The sequence below is a fragment of the Ursus maritimus genome, unplaced genomic scaffold (genome assembly GCF_017311325.1).
Source record: "Ursus maritimus isolate PB19 unplaced genomic scaffold, ASM1731132v1 scaffold_11, whole genome shotgun sequence".
Taxonomy (NCBI): domain Eukaryota; kingdom Metazoa; phylum Chordata; class Mammalia; order Carnivora; family Ursidae; genus Ursus; species Ursus maritimus.
Genome location: NW_024423453.1, coordinates 53,515,911 through 53,543,269, shown reverse-complemented (window position 1 = coordinate 53,543,269; position 27,359 = coordinate 53,515,911). Strand labels below are relative to the sequence as shown.

Sequence of the window (27,359 nt, the reverse complement as noted above, 5' to 3'; positions counted from 1 at the left end):
GTCTAAATCAAGTCTTTTTTTTCCTCCTCTGGTTGTCTTTGCATGGGAAACACCAGAGTGGGGATCAGAAAAACTCAAGTGGAGGATACGTACTTGCAGAAGGGTTAGCTACATCAGACTACTAGGAATTCTATTCATGAGAGTTCAGATCATGTCTAAGATATTGGTTGTCTAAGGTATTAGAGGTATGTAATGTAATTTATTAGTCCAATGTAGATTAAAACAAACAGTAAAAAAAAAAGTAATTCATAATATTCCAAATTCCCAATTTATTTTTTCATTTGAATCAAAATTTTTATCACTATAATAAGCAGAACATTGTTGCCATTTTTGCTACTGCTAATTATATACTTGTTCTACATGAAAAGCACTATAAAATATTGCTCAAATCCCATTTTAGCCATGCATTTTTGATCAGTTGCATAAAGTTTTCTAAGCTTCACTTGAAAGACTTAATTTTAAAAAATACACCTGTCTTAGCTCATTGATCAACATTTAATGCATCAAACTGCTTAACACAGTGTTTGACACATAGGGATACCTCAGTGAAAGTCATCATTTATGAGCTGTGTATTTGGTTGTGTTAGCTGATTTGTCTTTTCTGATTTTTTTCTAGATAATTTAAGTACTTGTAGCTGGTAGTTTATTTATACCGTTGTTGTTTTTGTTTTTTTGTTTGTTTGTTTGTTTTTAATCTTATTGCATTACTTTAATGAATGACCAAGAAAAAATTCCTAAGGGAGTATGGATGGGCTCTTGAGAGTTTAGTTAATTATTCATTGTCAGAGCTAAATCAGGATACTATTGACATTTGAGGTCAGATCATGCTTTATTTTGGGGGGCTGACCTGTGCCTTGAAGGATGTTTAGCAGCACTTCTGGCTTCTAGAAAATGCCAGCAGCAATCCCTCCCTCACAGTGGTAACAACCAAAAATGTTTCCAGATGTCCCCTGGGGGCAAATTACCCCAGCCGAGAATTTCTAATGTAAACCCCCTGACAAGGCCATGGTGATTGCATCATCTTAAAAAAAATCTGTAATAATAGCCTGACTCAGCATTTATTACCCTGATGGTTGGGGTCTTTTCTATGGGCCAACCAGATCTCTCCTATAGTAAGATCATATTTTCTTCTCTGATCCTGTGATTAAACAAATGACTTTAACTTACTTTCCCTGACAAGTGTCAACTTTGACCATTGAAAAATCATTTTGCAGGCTTGTTTTTCACAGTAACTCCTAACAAGTATTCTCAGTGCTCAGGGTCTTAGATAATCAGGAATACATTAATCATGTCTTTCTCTACAGCATTTCCATTTTTTGGTAATTATAAACTAATGAGCATGCCCTTTATGTGATATTTTAGTTCACTTATACCTTTATAAATATTTCAGCTTTGTGATAATTAAGTAAATTGAATGTCATTAATTAGAAATCCAATCAGTGGGTGTCACTAAAAAAATATTTTAAAATAGTGCTTTTAATGTCCTAATATTCTTTGAATAAAATTCTTCAGGATGATGTTTTTTGAAAATCAATCCATAAGTAAATAAAACTAAATGGTTTTCTGATTACAGGAAGTAGAGTCTTTTAACTATAAACATGGGGTAGATTTGCTATCCTTCTGATTCTGTTGGTCTTTACAGAAATGTATACAGAAAAAAAAGTGTTTGGTAGAACCATTCTGAAAAATAAATTGTTTTATTTATAAAGTAATTCTTTTTCAAAACTATAATTTCATCACGTGCAAATTTTAGACTGCTTAGAAAATTTTTGTTATGTCAAAGAAAGTTATTTAAGAGGTGAAACTTAAATTTAACTCACAACTCATGTATTTTTGTTGTTCATTCAATTATTTTCAGGCTTTCACTTTCTTTGAATAAAAAAATCACTTTTAAAATAAACCACATTTAGAATGTAAATGAGTGTGGCATAACACATCTTTGAAGGAAGCTAACATATTTTCAAATTTAAAATTTAATAGTAGCTGTAATTAATATTGACTTTTGGCTTTGTTCACATACCATTTACAATTGTTCTTAAACTTTTCTTAAATTATGTCATGAGTCAGAATTTTCATATGACCAGATACAGGATTCTGAAATATTAAGTTAAAAGAAGTTAGAGTAAAAAATATTGCATTTGAGGCCTCAAAGTTTTATACAACTTATCTGGCTTTCATTAAAGTGCTCATTTCTCATCTATTTCTACTTTTGATTAGCCATTGGGCATTTTAATTACATTTAAAATTCATTGTAATTTTACAAGTCAAAATCATTTCCTTCAATTACTGAAACATTGAATAGTAATAAAAAAATGATTTCTTTGAAAGAGTTTATTCCTCCAAAAAGGCCCATCAAGCCACTACATATATATTCCAAGTGTAATAATTTTAACTCATTTGTTGAAGGCTAGTTATGAATTTTGCCTGTCCATTAGAGAGTTATTTGACAAAGAAAAAATGCTGTACAGATATGAGTAATCTGATTAGTCATTGGGTGTATTCAGTGCTTCTTGGTATCAGCTGAAGCTGAATTAAATTAGTCACTGGTGCATTTGTCGATTGGAGCCAGAAAGTCTGCCCTATTTAATTTTAAAATAATTTGCACTGAGGAAATTTATGGATGTAGCCACTAAAGAAATCACATTACTTCAGAATTAGCAAGATCTATTTCTTTTAGAGTAGGAAGGTAATTATTGCCTCTTAAAAGATGGAGTAGGTTTATAATTTTTAAATCATGTAAAATTGTGCAGTTCTGAAATATTAACAATGAGTTAAGGATATTCAGGCTTAAAATGCTACAAAGAGTAATGTTTACAAAGAAAACCAAAACACAATTAAGCCAAACTAAAGAAAACAAAACAAAACAAAACTTCATGTGTCATAATAATTTTGACTGACTAATTTCATTCGGACTTTGTTAACATCTGAGAGCCCAGTTCATGGTAGCTACTGCTCTAGGAAAACCGCTTGTTGAAGTCTTAAAACTCTGTAGATTCAGTGTTATTATCCCAATGATCCATATGAGAAAGTCAAGGCTGAGAACATTTAGGAAACTACCTCCAAATGCCACATTTAGGAATTAGTACTCATAGAGTTGAAATCGGGTGTAATGTTCTTCCCTCCATACTATTCGTCTTTTTTTCTGTAGCATGTATAATAGAATCACCAGTGTGCTATTGTCCCCTTCTTGACTTTCTATTGATATAACTAAATGTACCTAAATAATTATTTTTTTTTCTCTTTGTATACAGTGCAAACTAGAGTATCAGGCATGTGTCTTAGGAAAACAGATCTCAGTCAAATGTGAAGGACGTTGCCCATGTCCTTCAGATAAGTCCACAAGTACAAGCAGAAATGTTAAGAGAGGTAAGTGATGAAAATTTATTTACAGTTTTGCATTCGTTTTCGCTATTAAAATGTTTTGCAATATATGTTGTCATTAAATATAAAATGAAGTTTACTGCCTAACAGTAATTACATTGTTGATGAAGTTTTGTTTGTTTGCTTTTTTAGTTTCAAGTATTATAGTATGTAATATTTTTCTACAGATTTCTATTTATCTTGATAGTAACAGTGGGATGTTCCTTTTCTACATGTTCACCATATATAGGAAATCTAAAGCAATCCCTTCTATAAATTATTGTGTCTAAAATGTGTTTGGCATTCCTTTTTTTTCTTTTGGAGCAAGTCAGTGGTAAAGTAGTAAGTGATAAAGTAGTTTGATCAGATGTGAAACTAGTTACTTTGTACGATCCTTTTAAATTAAAAATGTCTACCCCATATATTGTTTGGGTGTGTGTGTGTTTGTAAAATTTCACACTGGAATGATTTCGTAAATTAAACTTTTTTTTGATTAGGTCTGGAGTCCTTATATCTTTCTTTTTATTGTTTTGATGTCTAATATAAAATAAAATAATGAGATGCATCTAAACTCCCTATGTGTTATTGTATGTGATTTGACCTTTGTGGATTATTTATTGTAGTTTATACAGTATTAATTACATGTTTGAGATGCTGCTAATGCCTTTAAAAATATCTCTTTGGCTGTTTCAGTTCTTCACAGCTATAGATAAGGAAGGATATGTAGGGAACAGATGTTCCTTTAAGTCAAAGACTATTTTATAGAGCATTACCATCAACACTTATCCTATATTTTGCAACCATATGAATCTTGTAATTTAATAGTTATTTTTGTGGGTCCTTAACACAGAGAATTGAGTTTTGTTGCCCTTTCTTATGAAAAATACAAATAATCGATTTGAAGATAGGAAAAATCTTAGGGAATATGAAGTTCATATGATATAAAGTAGGTATTTTGTTAAGCATGATATACTTGATATTGCATGTGATAGTACTATGATAAATATTTAGTACAGATATAGGGGTTTTTTTAAGTTTTCATTTAAATTCCAGTTAGTAAACATACAGTGGAATATTAGTTTCTGGTGTACAATATAGTGATTAGAAAACTTTTGAACTTTAATTATTAAATATTTATAATATAATATAATAATAATATTAATATTATTATATGTCTTTATTCATTAGGCAATATTTAAGATAATTTAAAAATGAAAACCTATGTTATCATATCACCTTAATAAGACAACTAAGTCAATTTTAATACTCAAAAGTAAATTGACTTGCAAATCCATGGTGAGCTAGTGCTCAAACATTAGGCAATGTGCACAAAGACAACATGTGGTGGAAGAAAAGGTCTAAGATGCCTTCCAAGAGCCCTGTTCTTTAAGCCTCACCTTGGTTCCTTACACCAGCCTATGGCCAGCTTCAGAGCTTGCCTCCTTCTGGATTCCCCACGCCCCTATTTCCCCAATCCACTCTTTCTAGCATAGTCCAAATTAGGATATTCAGCATGACGTTGAATATATTAATCAACCCCCACACAATTAAGAGCTAATTACACTTTTCCTTCAACTGAACTACTTTAATATCTCTGCCTTCCTCATACCCACTCCCTATTTATATAATCTAATACATTTTCCTCTGAAAATCACTTCAGGTACAAAGTGAATCCTACCTTGGTATTCAATATCCATTTCTCATTCTTTTCATTGGAGGCTATTAAGAACATTTGAAAAAGAGTGTCATAATTAGCATATCCCTCTAGTACATCACACTCTTCGACAAGGTTTCCCTTTAATAAGATTCACTGCTTTTGAACTTACTTTTGAATGAGAAGATAGATTTGATGTTTGATGTTGATCAATTTATCCTATCCTCCCACAAACTGCAAAAGGAACTTAATATGGTTTAAATATGGAAGGTAACACATTTGAGAAGAGGATCCCTTCTGAGTAAATAATGATTATGTTTCATGTTGCTTAGATTCTCTGTACCATGTTTGTATTAATATGTCCAGAAGGAAACTTTTCTTAAAGTCATATCATCAGGGGATAAAGATCATTTGTGTTCAATTATGTGTGGAAAAAGAGGCAAGAAGAATTTAAAATAATCCTGTTCTGATGGATTGTCAGGGCAAAGAGAGTACAGGATTTTGCTAGCTGCTGTGGAAAAGCAGTACAGAAAATTATGAATATCATTTCTACACAGTGCCAAAGGCCAGGAGACATGGGAAATGTAAAACTTAGTTCAGTATCATTTCTAATCTTTCAACTGTCATTTACATTAGAAGCATGCCTTCGGTAGACTGACTTTGGCCGTGCAGGAAATTCTGTTTAATAACATCTCTGTTTTAGAAAAATGAGGCAGAAACTACCCACAATGAAACAGTTTTAAATCTTTCTGACTTCCTACATTTGAGGTCGAATTGACACCATGTTATGTTTTCACTATATTAAAGCAGAATAAATTCTTCAGAGCTACTTATAATCTATAAAAGCTAATAAAAATGTATTTCCTTTGTGGAGTAGAAAAGATTAATTTCTCCTCTGTTCTTCTAATGTATTCAATAATGGATATCCACAAATTGGTCAAAGTGTATACAGTCAAGTAACAAAATTTTTTAAAAATAGCTTACATTTTTGGGGTGCCTGGGTGGCGCGGTCGTTGGGCATCTGCCTTCGGCTCAGGGCATGATCCCAGTGATCTGGGATTGAGCCCCACATCAGGCTTCTCCTCTAGGAGCCTTCTTCTTCCTCTCCCACTACCCCTGCTCTGTTCCCTCTCTCCCTGGCTGTCTCTCTCTGTCAAATAAAGAAATAAAATCTTAAAAAAAAATAGCTTACATTTTTGAAATTCCAGATTCTGAGTTTACATAGGTAAATAAGCACACTGTACCCTCTTCAATCAGTAACTTAACTATACATTTTTCTGTTTCGTGAACCCATGAAATCAAGATTACAAAGGCCATAGGCTTCTAGGTTCCTATCGTGTATTGCTTTCTTTCCCCTAGTCACAATTTTCTTTTTTTAAGTTTATCACTTGGTCACAAACACAGAATGATTGTTTGGAAGGTTAATCAACTTCATTCAAAGACTTTAGACTTTCAGATGATAAAGCTAATATATATATTTTTAATTTTTTTATTATATTATGTTAGTCACCATACAGTACATCCCTGGTTTCTGATGTAAAGTTAAATGATTCATTAGTTGCTTATAACACCCAGTGCACCATGCAATACGTGCCTTCCTTACTACCCATCACCGCTCTATCCCATTCCCCCATCCCCCTCCCCTCTGAAGCCCTCAGTTTGTTTCTCAGAGTCCATAGTCTCCCATGCTTCATTCCCCCTTCTGATTACCCCCCCTTTCTTTATTCCTTTCTTCCCCTACCAATCTTCCTAGTTCTTATGTTCCATAGATGAGAGAAATCATATGATAATTGTCTTTCTCTGCTTGACTTATTTCACTTAGCATTATCTCCTCCAGTGCCGTCCATGTTGCTGCAAATTTTGAGAACTTATTCTTTCTGATAGCTGAGTAATATTCCATTGTATATATGGACCACAACTTCTTAATTCAGTCATCTGTTGAAGGGCATCTCAGTTCCTTCCACGATTTAGCTATTGTGGACATTGCTGCTATGAACATTGGGATGCATATGGCCCTTCTCTTCACTACGTCTGTATCTTTGGGGTAAATACCCAGTAGTGCAATGCCTGGATCACAGGGTAGCTCAATTTTTAACTTTTTAGGGGACCTCCACACTGTTTTCCAGAGTGGCTGTACCAACTTGCATTCCCACCAACAATGTAGGAGGGATCCCCTTTCTCCACATCCTCTCCAACAATTGTTGTTTCTTGCCTTGTCCATTTTTGCCATTCTAACTGGCGTAAGGTGGTATCTCAAGGTGGTTTTGATTTGAATTTCCTTGATGGCTAATGATTTTGAACATTTTTTCATGTGTCTCTTAGCCATTTGTATGTCTTCATTGGAAAAGTGTCTGTTCATATCTTCTGCCCAATTTATGATTTGTTTATTTGTTTTTCGCGTATTGAGTTTGAGAAGTTCTTTGTAGATCTTGGATACCAGTCTTTTATCTGTAGCATCATTTGCAAATATATTCTCCCATTCTGTGGGCTGCCTCTTAGTTTTTTTGACTGTTTTCTTGGCTGTGCAGAAGCTTTTTATCTTGATGAAGTCCCACAAGTTCATTTTATCTTTTGTTTCTCTTGCCTTTGGAGATGTTTCATGAAAAATGTTGCTTTGGCCGATGTCGTAGAGGTTGCTGCCTATGTTCTCCTCTAGAATTTTGATGGATTCCTGTCTCACATCGAGGTCTTTCATCCATTTGGAGTTTATTTTTGTGTATGGTGTGAGATAGTGGTCAAGTTTCATTCTTTTGCATGTAGCTGTCCAATTTTCCCAGCACCATTTATTGAAGAGACTGTCTTTTTTCCACCGGATGTTTTTTCCTGCTTTATCAAAGATTAGTTGCCCAAAGAGCCGAGGGTCCATTTCTGGGTTCTCTATTCTGTTCCATTGGTCTATGTGTCTGTTTTTGTGCCAGTACCATGCTGTCTTTGTGATCACAGCTTTGTAGTACAGCTCGAAATCCGGCATTGTGATGCCCCCAGCTTTGTTTTTCCTTTTCAACAGTTCCTTGGAGATTCGGGGTCTTTTCTGGTTCCATACAAATTTAAGGACTATTTGTTCCAGTTCCTTGAAAAATGTCATTGGTATTTTGATTGGGATAGCATTGAAAGTGTAGATTGCTCTGGGTAGCATGGACATTTTAACTATGTTAATTCTTCTGATCCATGAGCATGGAATATTTTTCCATCTTTTTATGTCTTCCTCAATGTCTTTCAAGAGTGATTTGTAGTTTCTAGAATATAGGTCCTTTACGTCTCTGGTTAAGTTAATTCCAAGGTAACATATGGTTTTTGGTGCTATTGTAAATGGGATGGATTCCCTAATTTCTATTTCTTCAGTCTCATTATTCGTGTATAGAAATGCAACTGATTTCTGAGCATTGATTTTGTATCACGCCACATTACTGAATTGCTGTATAACTTCTAATAGTTTGGGAGTGGATTCTTTTGGGTTTTCCATATACAGTATCATGTCTTCTGAGAAGAGAGACATTTTGACTTCATCTTTGCTGATTTCGATACCTTTTATCCCCTTTTGTTGTCTGATTGCTGTTGCAAGGACTTCTAGTACTATGTTGAATAATAGTGGTGAGAGTGGGCATCCTTGTCGAGTTCCTGATCTTAAGGGAAAGGCTTCCAGCTTTTCCCCATTGAGAATGATATTTGCTATAGGCTTTTCATAGATGGTTTTTATGAGATTGAGGAATGTACCCTCTATCCCTACACTCTGAAGGGTTTTAATCAGGAAAGGATGCTGTATTTTGTCAAATGCTTTTTCTGCATCTATTGAGAGAATCATATGATTTTCGAATTTTTCTTTCTGGATAAAATCTAAGACACTGATAGATTTGCAAATGTTGAACCATCCTTGCATCCCAGGGATGAATCCCACTTGTCATGATGGGTAACCCTTTTAATGTACTGTTGGATTCTATTAGCCAGGATCTTTTTGAGGATTTTGGTGTCATATTCATTAGGGAAATCGGTCTGTAATTCTCCTTTTTGATGGGGTCTTTGCCTGGTTTGGGGATCAAGGTAATATTGGCCTTATAGATGAGTTTGGTAGCTTTCCTTCTGTCTCTATTTTATGAAATAGCTTTAGGAGAAGAGGTATTATTTCTTCTTTGAATGTTTGGTAGAATTCCCCAGAAAAACCATCCGGGCCTGGAGTTTTGCTTTTTGGAAGGTTGTTTATCACTGACTCAATCTCTTCATAATTAATTGGCCTGTTTAAGGAATCAATTTCTTCCGGTTTCAATCTTGGTAGTTTATAGGTTTCCAGGAAGGATTCCATCTCTTCCAGATTGCTTAGTTTATTGGCATATAGCTGGTGATAAAAATTTCTAATAATCCTTCCAATTTCAATGGTGCTCGTCGTGACCTCTCCTTTTTCATTCATAATTTTAATAATCTGGGTCCTTTCTCTTTTCTTTTGGATAAGTCTTGCCAGTGGTCTGTCAATTTTATTGATTCTCTCAAAGAACCAGCTTCTAGTCCTGTTGATCTGCTCTACTGTACTTCTGGTTTCTGCTTGATTGATTTCAGCTCTAATTTTGGTCAACTGCTTCCTCGTGCGTGGATTAGGCCTGTCCCTCTGTTGCTGTTCCAGCTTCTTGAGGTGAGAATATAAAAACTGCATTTTAGATTTTTCTATTCTTTTGAGTGAGGCTTGGATGGCTATGTATTTCCCCCTTAGGACTGCCTTTGCAGTATCCCATAGGTTTTGGACTGTTGTATTTTCATTCTCATTGGTCTCCATAAATTGTTTAATTTGATTTTTGATTTCCTGGTTTATCGAGTCATTCCTGAGCAGGATGGTTCTTAGTCTCCAAGTGTTTGAGTTTCTTCCAAATTTTTCCTTGTGGTTGAGTTCCAATTTCAGAGCGTTGTGGTCTGAGAATATGCAGGGGATAATTTCAATCTTTTGGTATCGGTTGAGACCTGTTTTGTGTCCCAGAACATGGTCTATTCTTGAGAATGTTCCATGGGCATTAGAATAGAAAGAGTATTCTTTGGTTCTGGGGTGTAGTGTTCTATATATATCTATGTGGTTCAACTCGTCGAGTATGGCATTCAAAGCCTTTGATTCTTTGCTTAGTTTTTGCCAGGGTGTTCTGTCTATTTCTGATAGTGGAGTGTTGAGGTCCCCTACTATTAATGTATTTTTATTTATATGTCTCTTTATTCTGGTTAAGAGTTGGCTTGTGTATCTTGCTGCTCCCCTGTTGGGGGCATATATATTTATAATTGTCATATCCACTTGTTGAATACTTCCCTTAAGAATAATATAGTGCCCTTCTGCATCTCTAACTATAGTCTGTAGTTTAAAATCCAATTTATCTGATATGAGAATTGCTACCCCAGCTTTCTTTTGAGGTCCATTTGCGTGAAAGATGGTACTCCATCCCCTTACTCTCAGTCTGAATGCATCTTTGGGTTCGAAATGAGTCTCTTGTAGACAGCAAATGGATGGGTCATTTCTTTTTATCCAATCTGCAACCCTGTGGTGTTTTATGGGATGGTTCAAACCATTTACATTAAGACTGATTACTGAGAGATATGATTTTAATGTTGCCATGTTGCCAGTAAAGTCTTTGTTTGTATTGGCTGTGACTTTCTGTTCTGTATCACTCTTGGGGCCTTTTTATTTTTATAGAACCCCCCTTAATATCTCCTGTAGGGCTGGTTTCATGGTTACGGAATTGGTCAGTGACTGGCGACTCTGGAAGGTCTTTATCTCTCCATCAATTCTGAATGACAGCCTTGCTGGATAGAGGATCCTTGGCTGCATGTTTTTCTCTGAAAGAGCTTTAAAAATGCCCCCCAACCCTTTCTCTCATTCCAGGTTTGTGTAGACAGGTCTAACATAATTCTGATAACTTGGCCTTGGTACATGAGAAATTTCTTTGCCCTGGCCACTTTCAATACTGTATCCTTGGATCTAATATTTGCGAATTGCACTATGACATGACGTGGCATAGGTTTGTCGTGGTTGAGCTTGGGAGGGGTCCTCTCTGCCTCTTGGACACGAATGCTTGTTTCCTTTGCTAGATTAGGGAAGTTTTCAGCTACAATTTGTTCAAATATCTCTTCTAGACCTCTGTTTTTCTCCACCCTCTCAGGGATGCTGATGATTCTGACACTGAAACGTTTCATTGAGTCAGTAATCTCCCATAACCTACATTCTTGAGATTGGATTTTTTTGAAGTCAGATTCTATTTTAGCTTTCTCTTCTACTAACCCATCCTCCAATTCGCTGATACGTTCTTCTGCCTCATTCACCCTGGCCATCAGAGCCTCTAGTTTTGACTGCATTTGGCTCATAGGATTTTTAATTTCTGCCAGATTCACTCTCATTTCCGCCCTTAGAGATTCTATATTCTCATTAACATTTTCGTTAATACTTTTTTAAGTCTACACATCATCTTGACCATTGTTACTCTGAATTCCATTTCTGATAATTTGGTTATATCCATATCCATTAGTTCTGTGGCAGAGGCCACAGACTCGTCTTTTCTTTGCTGGGGGGGATTACTCCTTGTCATTCTGATGAGGAGAGGTTGTGGGGTTGTCCAGAGCCCAAATTATTGACCGGGACCCAGGCCGTGCGCCCTTGTTTTATAGGGACCTTAGGGATGTGGGCTTCTCGATTTTTCAGCCTGCCTTCTGGGGGAGGGGCCTGCCGCGCCGATACTCAGGCAACCCTGTTTGGGTAGAGTCTCCCTGTCCCCTGCGAGGGGGGATGGGGATGGGTACACTGTGAGCCGGTATTTCCAGGCTTTCATTCTGTGGCGGCTTTCCCTGGCAGTTTGCTGTGCCTCTTCTGAGAGTCAGAGCAGCAGTGGCCGAATCTCAGCCTCTGTCTCAGAACAGAGGGATTGCATGGGGCGCCTGGGTGGCACAGCGGTTAAGCGTCTGCCTTCGGCTCAGGGCGTGATCCCGGCGATCTGGGATCGAGCCCCACATCAGGCTCTTCTGCTATGAGCCTGCTTCTTCCTCTCCCACTCCCCCTGCTTGTGTTCCCTCTCTCGCTGGCTGTCTCTATCTCTGTCGAATAAATAAATAAAATCTTAAAAAAAAAAAAAAAAAAAAGAACAGAGGGTTTGCGGCCCGTTCTCCAGTGATGTTCTGGCCACTTTAACTCTGTTTCTGTTGGTGCAGCTCAACCCTGCAGCGTCCCTGGGTGTGCGCCTCACACCCGGCGTCCCAGCCCTCACTTCCAGGGCCGGCGCGTCTCTGTCCTTTGTGTTTCTAACACTGCCAGCCTCCACCTGCCTCCCGCGCACTCCCGGTCTCAGTCTGGTTCCAGTGAGCACACCGGAGCTCCATTTCCATCTGGTGGCATGTGTTCCCCGGCTCATGGTCTCAGTCTGCTCACTCGTGGGTGCCCTCTGCGAGTCCGCCTGCTCCCCGGTACAGGTGGCTACCACTTCCCGGCGCCCGAACGCGGTGGCTTCTTCCCCCTTCCATTTATCTTCCAATATCTGTGGGCAGTTTCATGGCTCCCTGCTTCGTACCTCAATACTCAGTGCTGGAGATGTTCATTTGTAGAGATCCAGATGTATCTTCCTACGTCTCAGGCTGATTCTGTGGATGTTCAGGCTGGTCTGGTACCTATCCAGCTCGACTCAGGGGACCGGCTGAAAAAGGGGTCCCCTACTCCTCCGCCATCTTAACTCCCCTGGATAAAGCTAATATATTTTATATAGCCAGGTTAATATGAGATTCATAGTTGTGATCATGGTCCATGAAGAGATCATTTTCCATAGATTTTGCATATTATATGTAATCCTAAATCTTAGGAGGGACTTGCAGGACCAAAGATCAAGAGCAGTGGAAGGACCTCAGAAAGTGTTAATTTTGTAGTTGGTAGATCCAAATTCAAAGGAATATACCGTAGACATATCAAGATGGTCTACACAGCAGTGGTATGTAAACATAGTACACTTTAGACCTATGATACGCCCTAAGTGCTCCATTAGGTTATTCACTTAATTGGTTAGATTCAGAAGACCCTTTAAGTGGTATTTCCTTGTTTCCAATTTGAGTATTCTCATCCCCCAAATTCTTTTTTAAAATAATTGTGTGTTCTATGTAGCTATTATGGGTTTGTGTTATCTAATCTCTTAAAAACCATATTAATTTTAAATAATACCAATTTAATGATTTTTTACCCTCACCCCAGCATCTAAACACACACACACACCTTCATAATTTGAAATATTGAGTTGGAGGGGAGACAGCAAGAGAAATGGAAGAGAACCCATGAAAGATTTCAACATTATCAAAAAGATAAAAGAAAACAAGTGTTGATGAGGATGTGGAGGAAAGGCGACCCCTGTACACTGTTGGTGGGAATGTAAATTGGCACAGCCATTGTGAAAGGTAGTATGGAGCTTCCTCCAAACACTAAAAAAAGAACTACCATATGGTCAGCAATACCACTTCTGGGTATACACCCAAAGAGATGTCTGCATTCGGATGCTCACTACAGCATTATTTACAAGATATGGAAACAACCGAAGTATTCATTGATGGATAGAGAAATTATGATATGTAATATTCCATTCCATGTATATACTAAAACAGAAGATTCTGCCAAATGCAGCAGCATGGATGAAGCTGCTCAGCACTATGCTAAGTGATGTAAGCTGGAAGAAGAAAGAGAAAAGCTGCATGATCTCTCTTATATGTAGAATCTTTTAAAAAAAGTTGAATACATAGGGGCACCTGGTGGCTCAGTTCATTGAACTACCGCCTTCAGCTTGGGTCATGATCCCACGGTCCTGGGATCAAGCCCCACATCAGGCTCCCTGCTCGGCAGGGTAGTCTGCTTCCCCCTCCCCCCCCGCTCATGCTCTCTCTCTCACTCACTCTCTCTCTTTCAAATAAATAAATAAAATCTTAAAAAAAAAAAAAGTTGAATACATAGAACCAGAGAGTAGAAAAGTGGTTACCAAGGGTGAAGATATGGGGGAAGTAGGGGAAAGGTTGGTCAAAGGGTGTAAAACCACAGTTATGAAGGTGGAATAAGTCTAGGGATCCAAAGTACCGCATGATGACTTTGGTTGATAACAACACCATTTTGAATATTAGAGACTTGCTAAGAGAATAGATGTCAGGTGTTATTACCACAAACAACACGCACACAAAATGGTAACTATGTAAGGAGATGACATGTAAATTAGCCTGACCAGGTGATTTATAGAATATTAATATAAAAAATAAAACCAGCTTGGGTTTTTTTGGTCCTATGGTTCATAGTTTCCATTACATCCTCACCTGCATTTTTTTTGTACAACTCAAGTTTCCTTTTATCAGAAGTTGGGAATCTTGTGACTCAATTTATTTCTCTTTCTGCTTCATTCTCTAAGAGTATCAGAATTAAATAGATGCTCAATCACTGCAACTATTAGCCTGCATACTAGACTTACTTGCTTCTAATTTTGATTGTGAGTGTGTGTGTGTGTGTGTGTGTGTAAAACTCTTTTACAGAATTTCTTTCTGTTTTATGTGGTGTTATCCTGTGGTGTAGCATAATTTATTGGATAAAAGTATAGATTCTAGAATAGTTCTGCACTGGGTGTGTAACATTTAAATTTAAATTTATGAGTCTTAGTGTAAAATAGGATATATATATATATATCTATATATATAAATTGTAAAGATTTATGGATGTATTTCCTTAAATTAAACCATCTTTGAATTTCTATTTCATTTTAATTGATGACACTTATTAAATGCAGTTGAGTTCTAGTAAAGCCTATAATTTTTCATACATTAAAAGTCATTTTAAGTTTTAATTTTTATACTTTTTTATCAGATTGGTACAAAATACTTGGAGAGTTTTCATTTCTTTAGTTAATAGTATTTATACACTGGAAATTAACCATGCATTGAAAGTTTGAAATAAGTCAGCAGTTGAATTCTGTGGACTAGGAGCTATTACTGGTTATTTTCTTTGATAAATCTTTCATGTTCTTTTCATAGCTACTGGTCTTCGCAGACTGTAGGTGTGTGTCTGTGTGTGTGCATTATCTTTTTCATACAATTATGCTAATTTATGCTTTCTCAAATGAATGTCTGCCTATTTAGATTTTAAATATATTAACCTAAGTTGTCCAGGATATTACTTTTGTTAACAAAGAACACCCTCTCTGGTCATTTAAGATCTTCAGGAAAGTTATATTTTCAACTACAACTCTAAACACATTTGTTAACACCTATACCATCATTCCTTCATTGTTTTAGCAAATGTAATTTTGTGGAGTTTATTTAAAGATTCTTGAATTCTGGGGCACCCGGGAGGCTCAGTCTGTTAAGCAGCTGCCTTCAGCCGAGGTCATGATCCCAGGGTCCTGGGATCAAGCCCAGCGTTGGGCTTCCTGCTGGGTGGGGAGTCTGCTTCTCTCTCTCCCTCTGCCTGTGGCTCTGCCTACTTGGGATCTCTAGCTCTCTGTCAGATAAAATCATCAAAAAAAAAAAAAAAAGATTCTTGAATTCTTTAGCACTTGCTTAAGAGTCTTGAATTTTTCAGTACTTGCTTTTGCTACTTAGCTTATATCAGAATTTGTGTGTATTAGTGTAAAGTTGGCACTATAGGACTACAAAGTTAGAAGGAAGCAGTTTTGATTTATATGTTGTTGCCAAAGGCAATGTAAAGACATATTTTTCAAACATTGAGCCTTGATACCAGCCACACATTTTTAAGCACAATGGGCTTAACAACAAAGTACGAGAACATTGTGCTTGCTTTTGTTCTTGCTTGGGACCCGCATCAGGCACGAGATAAAGAAGACATTTTTCTGAGTCCCTCATGTCATTCAACAACAGAAACAAAAAGAGAGATATCTTTCTCTTGGATGAGAAAGATATCTCATCCAAGACTGACTGAAATGTTTTGAAATACATGTGGGGAGCTATAGTTTTGTAAAGTCTTCCGTTGTCTCTCGACATGCTAAACTAGAAAGCATGATAGGTTTTACTGACAAAAAGACAAAATATGGGGATGAGTTCCGTGTTCTGACACAGCCATTTTTTCTCTATTCACTTCATTACTCTGGATCCTGTGGAGCCCTATTAAGAAACATAATTCACTTAATTATTGTTCTATGATTATAAATGAATTTAGTTAAAGAACATTGAGGAAGAACTTATTTATGCCTTCTTTCAATTGGCAAAAAAAAATTAGTTTTAGCATTTATTTCTCATATGGACTTTAAAAAATCTCTTTTACGATGGAATGAATTTTCAATAGGAAACAGTTTAACATCAGTGTATTAATATGCTCTTAGAACATGCATACTTCTCCATGAAAAATAATATTCATAAATGATAAGTTCTTCCATAATTTTACTTTTTAGATTCGTAAAAATAAAATTAAATAAAATTATTGGGAAATGTTAAATGATAATTTATAATAAAAATGAAGCTTAATCTTTTGTAATATTTGAAAGACGTTTTTGGATTAAAATTAGTATTTCTTCCAAAAACAGAACACAACCCAGAAAGAGACTTTTTAAAATCTATTTTTAATTGAAATATATGTGATACATAACACTATAAATTTAAGGTGTATACATGTTAATTTGATACATTTATATATTGTAACATGATTGATATTGTAGTGATAATTAGCACCTATAATGTTACATAATTATCATTTCTTGTTAGTGGTTAAAATAATTAAGTTTTAGTCTCTTAGCACATTTGATGATTATAATACAATATTGTTCTGTATTCACTATACTGTAAATTAGGTCTCTAGGGCTTATTTACTATTCATTGCAAGTTCGTAGCCCTGAACAACATATATGAACAACATATATCGTATAACTTCACCCTTCATCACCTGGTAACCACCATTTTACTCTGTTTTACGGATTTGACTTTTTTTGATTTCACAAATGACTGATATCATACAGTATTTGTCTTCCTGTGTCTGACTTACATCACTTAGCATAAAATGCACTCGTGGAACACTACCTCAAAACTAATGATGTACTGTATGGTGACTACCATAACATAATAAAAAATTTAAAAGAAAAAAATGCACTCAAAGGACATCCATGTTGTCATATATGGCAGGATGCCCTTCTTTCTTATGGCTGGAAAATATTCCATTGTGTATAAATATACACCACTTCTTTTTTGCAGTATAGTTGACAATGCGACATTAGTTTCAGGTGTACAACACAGTGTTTCAACATATCTATAGGTTATGCTATGCTCAACGAAAAATGTAGGTACCTTCTGTCATCATGTAACACCATTACAATATCATTGACTGGTTTTGGAAATTTTAAATGTGGAGATAGCTGTAAGTCTTTCCTGAAGAAGTATTTTTTGTGTTGCTGTTTAGGTGATTGATTTCGAATTTTACACAAATACTCTATTTTCTGCATAATATTGTAGGATTAATCTTTATCTTTCTATAAATTCTGGTTAAAAATTTTGTATCTTAAGTTTATGCAGTTGTATGTTATCAGGTATAAAAGCAGGGATAGCCCTGTACTAGTTCTTATACCACCAAAGGACTATTTATACATAGTCTTTGTCTAACTCCTTTCAAGGGTTTATCTAATTCATTATTTGAAAATAATTCTTTATAACATATAATGTAAGGACTCTTTTTAAAAGCAGGAGTGATAGTCACAATATTTAACAAGTATGGGAGGGGTCCCAACAAATCAGAATTGACACAAGTCCAGTCAGAATCAATGTCCACTGTGATATGGTCTGCCATCACTTATAGTTGAACATTAGAGACAACCAAAAGATGAAGCCAGACACTGAACATTTCTGGATTCAAAATGGATATGTTGCGATTGTTAGGAGTTTGATATAAGCCAACCCTTTTCTGACATTTGCATGGTAAAATGTGTACATTTCTTTGTGCGTGTGCGTATGTGTACATTTCTTGAAAGAACAAAAAAAATGCACCAAATAGAGGGAAACTGTTATCAAAACTGTCTCTGCACTTGAAACTTTATTATACTGGTCTCATCTTTCTTTGTACTTTAAAGATTTAAATCCTAACCCAGAAACCACATTCCATTCAAGCTTAGTGCAAGGAAGAAAATAAATAGTAATTGCATGATCACAAATAAAGATATAAAATAATACTATTTCCAGTAATACACATGCCCACTGTCCCCCATCCACACAATATGTATCTAAAAATGTATAATCTTCCCCATATTAAATGGTGTTGTTCTCCTCCAACCTTGAAGATAATGTAAGCTTATGAGATGTTTGCTATTCCACTTCTAATATAGAATTATAATTTTTCCAAATGTGGAAGTGAGGCCAATTGTTTTGTTTTTAGATCTCCTAAGAAATTCTTTTATAAGTAAAAGAACCACAAAATATATTTAAAATTAGCATCACATATTCTGAATAGTCTTTTGGAATAACATTTCAGAGTTTAAATTATAGTTTCTTTATGTAGCTTACTAGCTTTTTCCAAAACTTTCAATGAGTTCCCAGGATCCTGATGATAATTTTAAGCCTCAAAATAAGAAAGGAAAGCAAAGTCAATGAAGTATTTATATAGTCCCATAAAAAAACTGATGTGGTATTTTTGAAGATAGGAAAAAAATGGACCATCAGCTTTAAATATATAAATTTTAAAGAAGAAAGCATGAAGCCAGATGGGATTAAAAACAAAAAAATGAAAACATATTCTTTTTCTGTAGAATATATTTAGAATAAGTAATTTAGTTGAACTAAAGACACTATATGTGTTACTCTATATTTCTTTATTTGCTAATACTACTTTTAATACTTTTAATAAATTACTATTCGTGAATTTACTGAATGAATTACTTTATCTTAGAAATAGAATAGGTTCTGTTAATTATGTATCAAATTACCTATTACTTTGCCAATGGCTAAATTGAGAAAAGAAAAAAAATAATGCAATTGTGTGGTGGATGTTTCTATTCACAAATTAAAGAATGTAAAATATGCCTATATATTTTTTCAATTTCAAAATGCTTACAAAATTAAAATTATATTTAATTGTATTCTATATACCTCCACAACTAATTTTAAAGGCATATTTTGAAGTTCTTCATGGTTTTTGTGGGTTTTTTTATTACAATGTATCTTTTCACTATTAGTTTGTTTAGTTTGTTTGGAAATTAAAGTTAAAAAATCATGAATAGTGAATAACAAAGAAATAATATTTTGATTAAATGTTTGGACAAACCAGTCTACAAAGATTTTCAGTGAATTCAACATGTAGAGAAGAGGTTATATTTGGGTTTTTAAACATTGAAATAAGGATGTGTGAAGGTTAAATATGAGAGTTCAACAACGGAAAAGCAAGAGCAATTGGGAGGTTTGCAATAATTGAGGCTTGAGAGGGTAGTGATTAAATTATTAAAATAAGAAGCAGGTGATGGATTCAAGAAATATTTTAGAAGCAAAATGGTCAGGGACTTGTTGATTGATGAATTTCGGGAAGGCGATGTGGCCAGCAGTCACTGACAACTCCTGAGAAGATTATGGTCATAAAACCAAGATGGAAATTTGTAAAAAATATCTAGTTTAGAAGGGAAAATCAGTAAGTCCAGTAATAGACACAGTATGTTTAAAGAGTCTAGGGTCCATCCAAATGTAGACACATATGTGTTTACACATCCGAGGGGAGAGATCTGGTTTGGAAGAAACACTGGAAACCTACTGAGGTGCAAAAAGTGAGAGGTCTAGGAAAGACTGATAAGCATAGGTCCATAAGAGAAAGAGGAATCTATGCAGGGTTTAATGAGGTGGAAATGAGAATTAGGAAAAAATGGTGTACCAGAAACTAAAGGATTCTGCCTTAGAAGAGATAATGAACTTGACTCCCAAATTTAGGAGGAATGTTCTGTGATATGAAGCTTAAGAAATGATCACAGACTTTGGCAATTATAATATCAGTAGTGGTTGTAGAAAGAGCAACTTCAGCATATGCCAGTTAAATGAAACAACACAGACAAATGACTTGGTATATACAATTGATGCTCAATAAATGTTTTGTTCCTTCTGCTATTGCTCATTTCCCATTCCCAACATATAATCCATTCCAGCTAACCTCGTGAGATTGAGAGAACACAATAAATATGTAGACTGTGAAGCAAAATGGCAAAAATAATATATATCTGCCATTTATTAAGTGCAAGATACTTTGCCTCTTTCATTTCATTTACGCCTCACAACATGTAGTGTTATTGGTATACAAGTTGGACACAAGAGGAAACTGAAGGTCATAAGGTTAATGGATACATCCAATGTAAAATACAGCAAACCTCATTTTATTGCAGTTTGCTTTATTGTGCTTTCCAGATATTATGGTTTTTAGATTGAAAGTTTGTGGCAGCCCTGCATCGAGCAAGTCTATTGGTGCTATTTTTCTAAAATCATTTATTCACCTCAAGTCTGTATGTCACATTTTGGTTATTATCATAATATTCAAAGTTTTTCATTACTGTTATATTTGTTATGATGATTTGTGTTCAGTGGTCTTTGATATTACTACTGTAATTATTTTGGGGTACTACAAACTGCACCCATATACAGTGGTGAACTTAATTGGTAAAAGTGTGTGTTCTGACTGCTCCACTGACTGCCTCCTCTCTCTCTCCTTGAGCTTCCCTCTCTTTCCCTAGACATAGCAATGTTGAAATTAGGCTAATTAATAACTCCATGATGGTTTCTAAGTGTTCAAGTAAAAGGAAGGGTCACATGTCTCTTACTTTAAATCAAAAGCTAGAAATGATTAAGCATCTTGAAGAAGGCACGTTGAAAGCCAAGACACGCCAAAAGCTAGACCTTTTGCACCAGTTAGCCAAGTTGTGAAAGCAAAGGAAAAGTTCTTGAAGGAAATTAAGTGTGCTATTCCAGTGAATACATGAATGATTAAACAAACAAACAAACAAACAAACAAACAAACAAAAAACCCCATATTGCTCATAGGAAGAAAGTTTGAGTGGTCTGGAAAGAAGATCAGACTAGTCACAACATCCCCTTAAACCACAGCCTAATCCAGAGCAAGGCCCTAACTCTCTTCAATTCTATGAAGGCTGAAGGAAGTGAGGAAGTTGTGGAATAAATGTTGGATGCTCTTAGAGGCTGGTTCATGAGGTTTAAGGACAGAAGCCATCTCCATAACAGGAAAATACAGGGTAAAGCACTTGCTGACGTAGAAGCTGAGGGAAGTTATCCAGAAGAGCTAGCTCAGATAACTAATGAAGGTGGCTACACTAAGCAACAGATTTTCAGTATAGATGAAACAGCCTGTCATCTAGGACTTTCATAGCTGGAGAGGAGAAGTCAATGCCTGGCTTCAAAGATTCAAAAGACAGGCTGACTCTCTTGTTAGGGGCTAATGCATCTGGTGACTTTAAATTGAAGCCTATGCTAATTAACCATTCTGCAAATCCCAAGGCTCTTAAGAATTATGCTAATCTACTCTGTCTGTGCTCTATAAATGGAATAGCAAAGCCTGGATGAAAACATATCTGTTTACAACATGTTTACTGAATATTTTAAGCCCATTGCTGAAACCTACCACTCAGAAGAAAAGATTTCTTTCCAAATATGACCACTAATTGACAATGCACCTGATTACCCAAGAGTTCTAATGGAGACAATGAGATTAATGTTTTCATGCCTTCTAACACTAATTCTGTAGCCCATGGATCAATAAGTAATTTTGACTTTTAAGTCTTATTTTTTAAGAAATGCATTTCATAAGGCCACAGCTCCCATAGATGGTGATTTCTCTGATAGATCTGGGCAAAGTAAATTGAAAACCTTCTGGAGAGGACTCATCTTTCTGGATGCCATTAAGAACTTTTGTAATTCACAAGAAAAGGTCAAAATATCAACATGAACAGGAATTTGAAAGAAGTTGATTCCAATCCTCGTAGATGACTTCAATGGGGGAAGTACCTGCAGAGAAATAGCAAGAGAACTAGAACAGAAGTGGAGCCTGAAGATGTGACTGAATTGCTGAAATTTCATAATCATACTTGAATGGATGAGGAGTTGCTTCTTATGGATGAGTAAAGAAAGTGATTTCTTTAGATGGATTCTAATCCTGGTAAAGATGCTATGAATATTGTTGAAATGACAACAAAGAATCTAGGATATTACATAAACTGAGTTGGTAAAGCAGCAGTAGGATTTTGGATTGACTTCAAGTTTGAAAGAAGTTCTACTGTGACTAAAATGCTATCAAACAGCATTGCATCCTACAGAGAGATTGTTTGTGAAAGATAGAGTCAATTGATGTGGTAAACTTCAGTGTTGTCTTAAGGAATTGCCACAGCCACCCCAACCTTTGGCAATCATCAACCTCATCAATCAGCAGCCACCAAGATGGAGGCAAGACCCTCCACCAACAAAAAGATTATGATTCACTGAAAGCTCAGATGACGGTGAGCAATTTTTAACAATAAAGTACATTATTTTTTAGACATACTATTATACACTTAATAGACAACAATACAGTATAAACATACTTTACATATGCATTAGGAAATGAAAAATTCATTTGACTCACTTTATGACAATATGCACTTTATTGCAATGGTCTGGAACCAAACCTGCAATATCTCCGAGGTATGCCTGTAGTTACCAGGTGTGTGTGTGTGTGTGTGTTTTTTTTTTTTCTGTTTCCTAACCCCACACTCTGCATATTTCTTCCTAAGAATAAAGAGATTAATTTCAACCCAGGTTTGCCACCTTCTTAAACTTTGAATAAATCCCTTAAATTTCTTGGGCTTAACTTTTGTCAATTTAGATGTAAAAGGAATGGACTAATATCATTTAGCCCTCATTAATACACGCTTGACACTTCAAACATTATTTCATTTAATCTTCACAAAATCCTACGAAGTGGATTATATTTGAATCCTCACTTTAAAGATGATTAATATGAATCACAGAGAAGTAACCAGTCTAAAATCACATAGCTACTAAGTGTCAGAGTGAGGAATTGAAGCTATGCTTGCTGCCCCTTAACTACACTATCATTAGTGGAGCCTATTAAGATCTCTTGTGTATTATGGTCATATGTCATATGCTTTATCAATAACAATATATGTTTTGGAGTATATGTGTAAATAACATAGTATTTGTATTATGTTATAGTTACCAAGAAGTGTTAAAGAATGACCTTAGATTTTCATACTGAATTGAGTACAAGCAAATATTTCTGTATATGTTTAAAAAAAAGCAATGCTTAAGTCATTTTAGGTTGCTTGTTAAAAGTCTAAAATTTTATTGCCTGACTTTGCCTACAATCATAGCCATCTGCTGATAGTGTATATTTTCTGAAGCCAAATTTTCATAAAATATTACATAATAAACATTCTTAGATACCAATTAGGAAACATACATCATTTAGTTCTTTTTTTTTTTTCCTTAGATGTTTTGTTTGTACTTTCTTTGGAAACATTTTTTTTTTTAAGATTTTATTTATTTATTCGACAGAGATAGAGACAGCCAGCGAGAGAGGGAACACAAGCAGGGGGAGTGGGAGAGGAAGAAGCAGGCTCATAGTGGAGGAGCCTGATGTGGGGCTAGATCCCATAACGCTGGGATCACGCCCTGAGCCGAAGGCAGACGCCCAACCACTGTGCCACCCAGGCGCCCCCTTTGGAAACATTTTTAATGCTTCCAGGGTGATGTGGGAAGATATATATATATTAGCAATACACAACTTAATGTATTAGTAATAAGTCTCTTTTGTGCATTTTATTCTAAAGTATCATGCCAATTTCCTAGTTATTGGCAAAATGATTAGTGTTTCTATTATTTTGCAGAATTACTAATATCAGTAAATATAAAATCACTGATCATAAAGATATTACCAGAAATAAAAATGTGTTCAAGAATTTTAATGTATGATTTTCTCTGAGTCATTTTTAATAATGAAAGTATGCTTTATCTCCGAACAAAAATGACTGGATGAAAACTTGTACATTACCATGTGCTATTAAATGGACTATGGCAACACTTTATTTGATATTCACTGTCCTTTTCAGTTTTTCATTACTTTTTCCTCTGTTTATCCTCATGAAAAAGCTGATAGGAGATAGCACGTACTTGGGTTAAACTTACATTAAATTTTCCTTACAATGTATTTATATTTATTTGTTCTTAAACTTAGGTTTTCTGAAAGAAAGAGCTCTGATTTTTTTCATGAGAATCTTTACTGAGAATGTGACAGTTTTATCACTGTAAAAGAAATATTTTAACTCTAATAGCAGAAAGCATCCCAAACAGAATAAATTAGCAAAGAATGTTTAATAATACTGAAGAAAATAGCTACAAAAAAAAAAGCGCTATTTTTTGAATCACAACAAATAAGCTTAAAATATTTATGGAAGATTTAGAATTTCTATTTCTATAATATGATAGTTTCAACGCTTCAAAATAATTCATGCACATCATAAAATACTAATGAGTACAAATCAGGGTGTCATGAGAACAATTGTTCCCTGTCCCAGCCCTTAAAAATCCTGTTCTACAGATTAGAACCACTTTGGCATTTAGTTCTTTTAGTTGTTCCTATCATTATTCTGATATATGTGTCCTTCATTGATGCTATACCAGTTATAGACAATATCTACTGTCTATTATGAAAGATAAAGTTTCAGCTTATTTCAATACCCCAACTGCCATGTCCCAATGATGACACTAAATTATTGTTACAGTTATTCTATTGGTGGTTTTGTAACTTTAACTAATGCACGTAAACTTGTTTTCTTGTCCCCCCAACTTCAGAAAAGTGTCACTGGATTCCCTTAATTCCACCTCTTCTCCTTCACCTCAGCCTCTTTCATCTGTATATATTTTGTTTATTACATTTAAATACTGTTTTTAAGAATGTCTTCTCTGCTTTGTCTACAGCTTGGTTCTAAATGTTGAAAATCAGCAAATACTGTTCATATTATTATGTCTGTAAATAATTCGCACCACAGTGAGATCTACTATGCTATGGATACTTGCCCACCACCACTACCTAATACTCTAATCCTCATGCCACTAAAATGAGAGTGTCAAGATCAAATGGATTATTCAACACTAAGAGTTGCTTAAAATAATCCCAAATTGTAGTTAACTTTAACACAACTCTCTTTCATGAAACTTCTGAATAACTTTCTTTTTCTTCCTGATAAAAGAAAAAAACTGCAAGAAAATGCCACTTGGGTTTCCAGTGATGTTGGAAAGCAATACTCCCTGGTATTTTCATAAGTCTTAAACAATCTTTTCAAGGTAACATCCTTGGACCCTAGATATAGGGTCCCTCCAGCTTAGTGGGCAAATTTATTTAATTACAGGATAGTAAAGCCCCCTGCTTCTGTGAGGAGATTTGTTTACATTCACAGATTCACTGTGGGCAATGTTCCACGGAGCCTCTATGGGACTTGTGGGAGGTGGTCAACGAGACGCACATGAAGAAGAAACTCAGGTGTCCTGCTGTTCCATGAGAAATAAACTGTCTAAATTGCTTAGAATTATTTCAGTCACTTACTGAATTTATGTAAATGTGCAAACAACCTTCCAGTTTCCTACAACTACTCACCCGCTACTTGGCACTTGTCTATTCTGAACGTTTCTGTCATTCTGCTCCAATCTAGACCTGCTGTTGTCTAAGCCTGCAGTAAAACCCCATCTGTAACTCTTAAAACATGTATGCCTATTCCATATCCATAATTGTTTGGATTCAGTATCTTCCTTTTACTCATGTTGTCTCCTTTGGTTTTCTTGACTACATCATTTAATAGTTTTTTAAGTTTTTTATTTATTTAAGTAATCTCTACACCCCGTGTGGAGCTTGAACTCATAACCCCAAGAGCATGAGTCCCACAGTCTTCCAACTGAGACACCCAGATGCTCCTCTTTTAATATTTCCTTAAAAGGGGTGTGTGGATGCTAGACTTTTTGAGAACTTCAATATCAGAAAAGTCTTTATTTTGATTTTGGGATTGGTAAAGAAACTATACTAAGCTGAGAAAAAAAATACCAGATAAAATATCATATTCCCTCAGAAATTAAGGGCATTTTTTTTTGTTTTGTAATTTCTAGTGTTGGTAAGAATATTTTTTACATTATTTCAAATGATATATTAATAACTGAAAGAATATTATAATTATTAAAGTGTTATACCAATAACATTAATGGTGTGCTGTAGACTAAAGAATTTGTACCTACCAGAAAATCCAGAGCTACATATTAAACTAAATAGGGGTCTAACTTCGTCCAAATGTAAATGTTTTGATCATACATAGTTTCTGTCCCTTTTTCTATTAAAGATGCAAGGGCATCACAGAAAAGTGACATTGATTACCAAAAGTTATGATCAATATATTATAAGTTAATGTTTTATATTGTTAATGATCCACATACTGTAAGTATGACAAATATCTCTGTATGTCCTTTAAAAACTTTGTATAGCAGTCACTCCACTATCAGATAATTTTCTTATAGATTTTAGACACATTTAAATATAGCAATCAATGATTGAGTACACAATTAATTGTTTAAGAAAAAATGATCTACCATTTGGACATATTAGCAAAAGCTTCTAAGATTCTAGTCTATTTAAAAAAGTGTTGAGACAATTACTTAATTAGGTCAGGCATAATAATTTTTATTAAAATTCTACAACTTTGGGCATTACTTCTTTCAAGAAGATATTAAATTTGCATCTGGCCTAATTTCTGTCATTTTACATATATCTCATGTGCCAGATCAAGATCTATAATTTACATTTCTAAGAAATTATGATCATTATAAAGTCTTCTCTTTGAAAATTAGGTGTCCAGGGAGTCAGTTAATCCTAATGCTTAAACTGTGAGGTGTTGTGGTCAGACATGTATATGCTTACATTAGTGATTTTGCCACTGACTTGAAGTTTGACCTTGAGAAAATTAGTGTGCCTATTGCTACTGGGATCTTATTGCTTCTAGGCCCTCTCAGTGGGTAAAGCTAGGACATACTTGCACATATACTAACCAAGTTATGTGCCAACTTGACTGGGCCACAAGGTGCCCAGACATTTGATTAGACTTCTCAGCATCCATAATTGTGTGAGCCAATCTTTATCATCTATCTATCTATCTATCTATCTATCTATCTATCTATCTATCTATCTATCATCTATCTATCTATCATCTATCTATCATCTATCTATCTATCTATCATCTATCTATCTATCATCTATCTATCTATCTATCTATCTATCTATCTATCTATCTATCATCTATCTATCTATCTATCAATCATCTATCTATCATCTATCTATCTATCTATCTATCTATCAATCATCTATCTATCTATCATC

The 27,359-nt window shown here is 35.1% G+C and overlaps 1 protein-coding gene across 1 annotated transcript in view; it reads left to right on the top strand.

Moving 5' to 3' along the window:
- SPOCK3 (SPARC (osteonectin), cwcv and kazal like domains proteoglycan 3) overlaps positions 1-27,359 on the top strand; it is a 300,892-nt gene that overhangs the window by 142,823 nt on the left and 130,710 nt on the right. Inside the window, exon 4 of the mRNA XM_008685615.2 lies at positions 3,252-3,366. Within this exon, the coding sequence (XP_008683837.2) occupies positions 3,252-3,366 (115 nt within the window). The remainder of the gene's footprint in view (positions 1-3,251; positions 3,367-27,359) is intronic.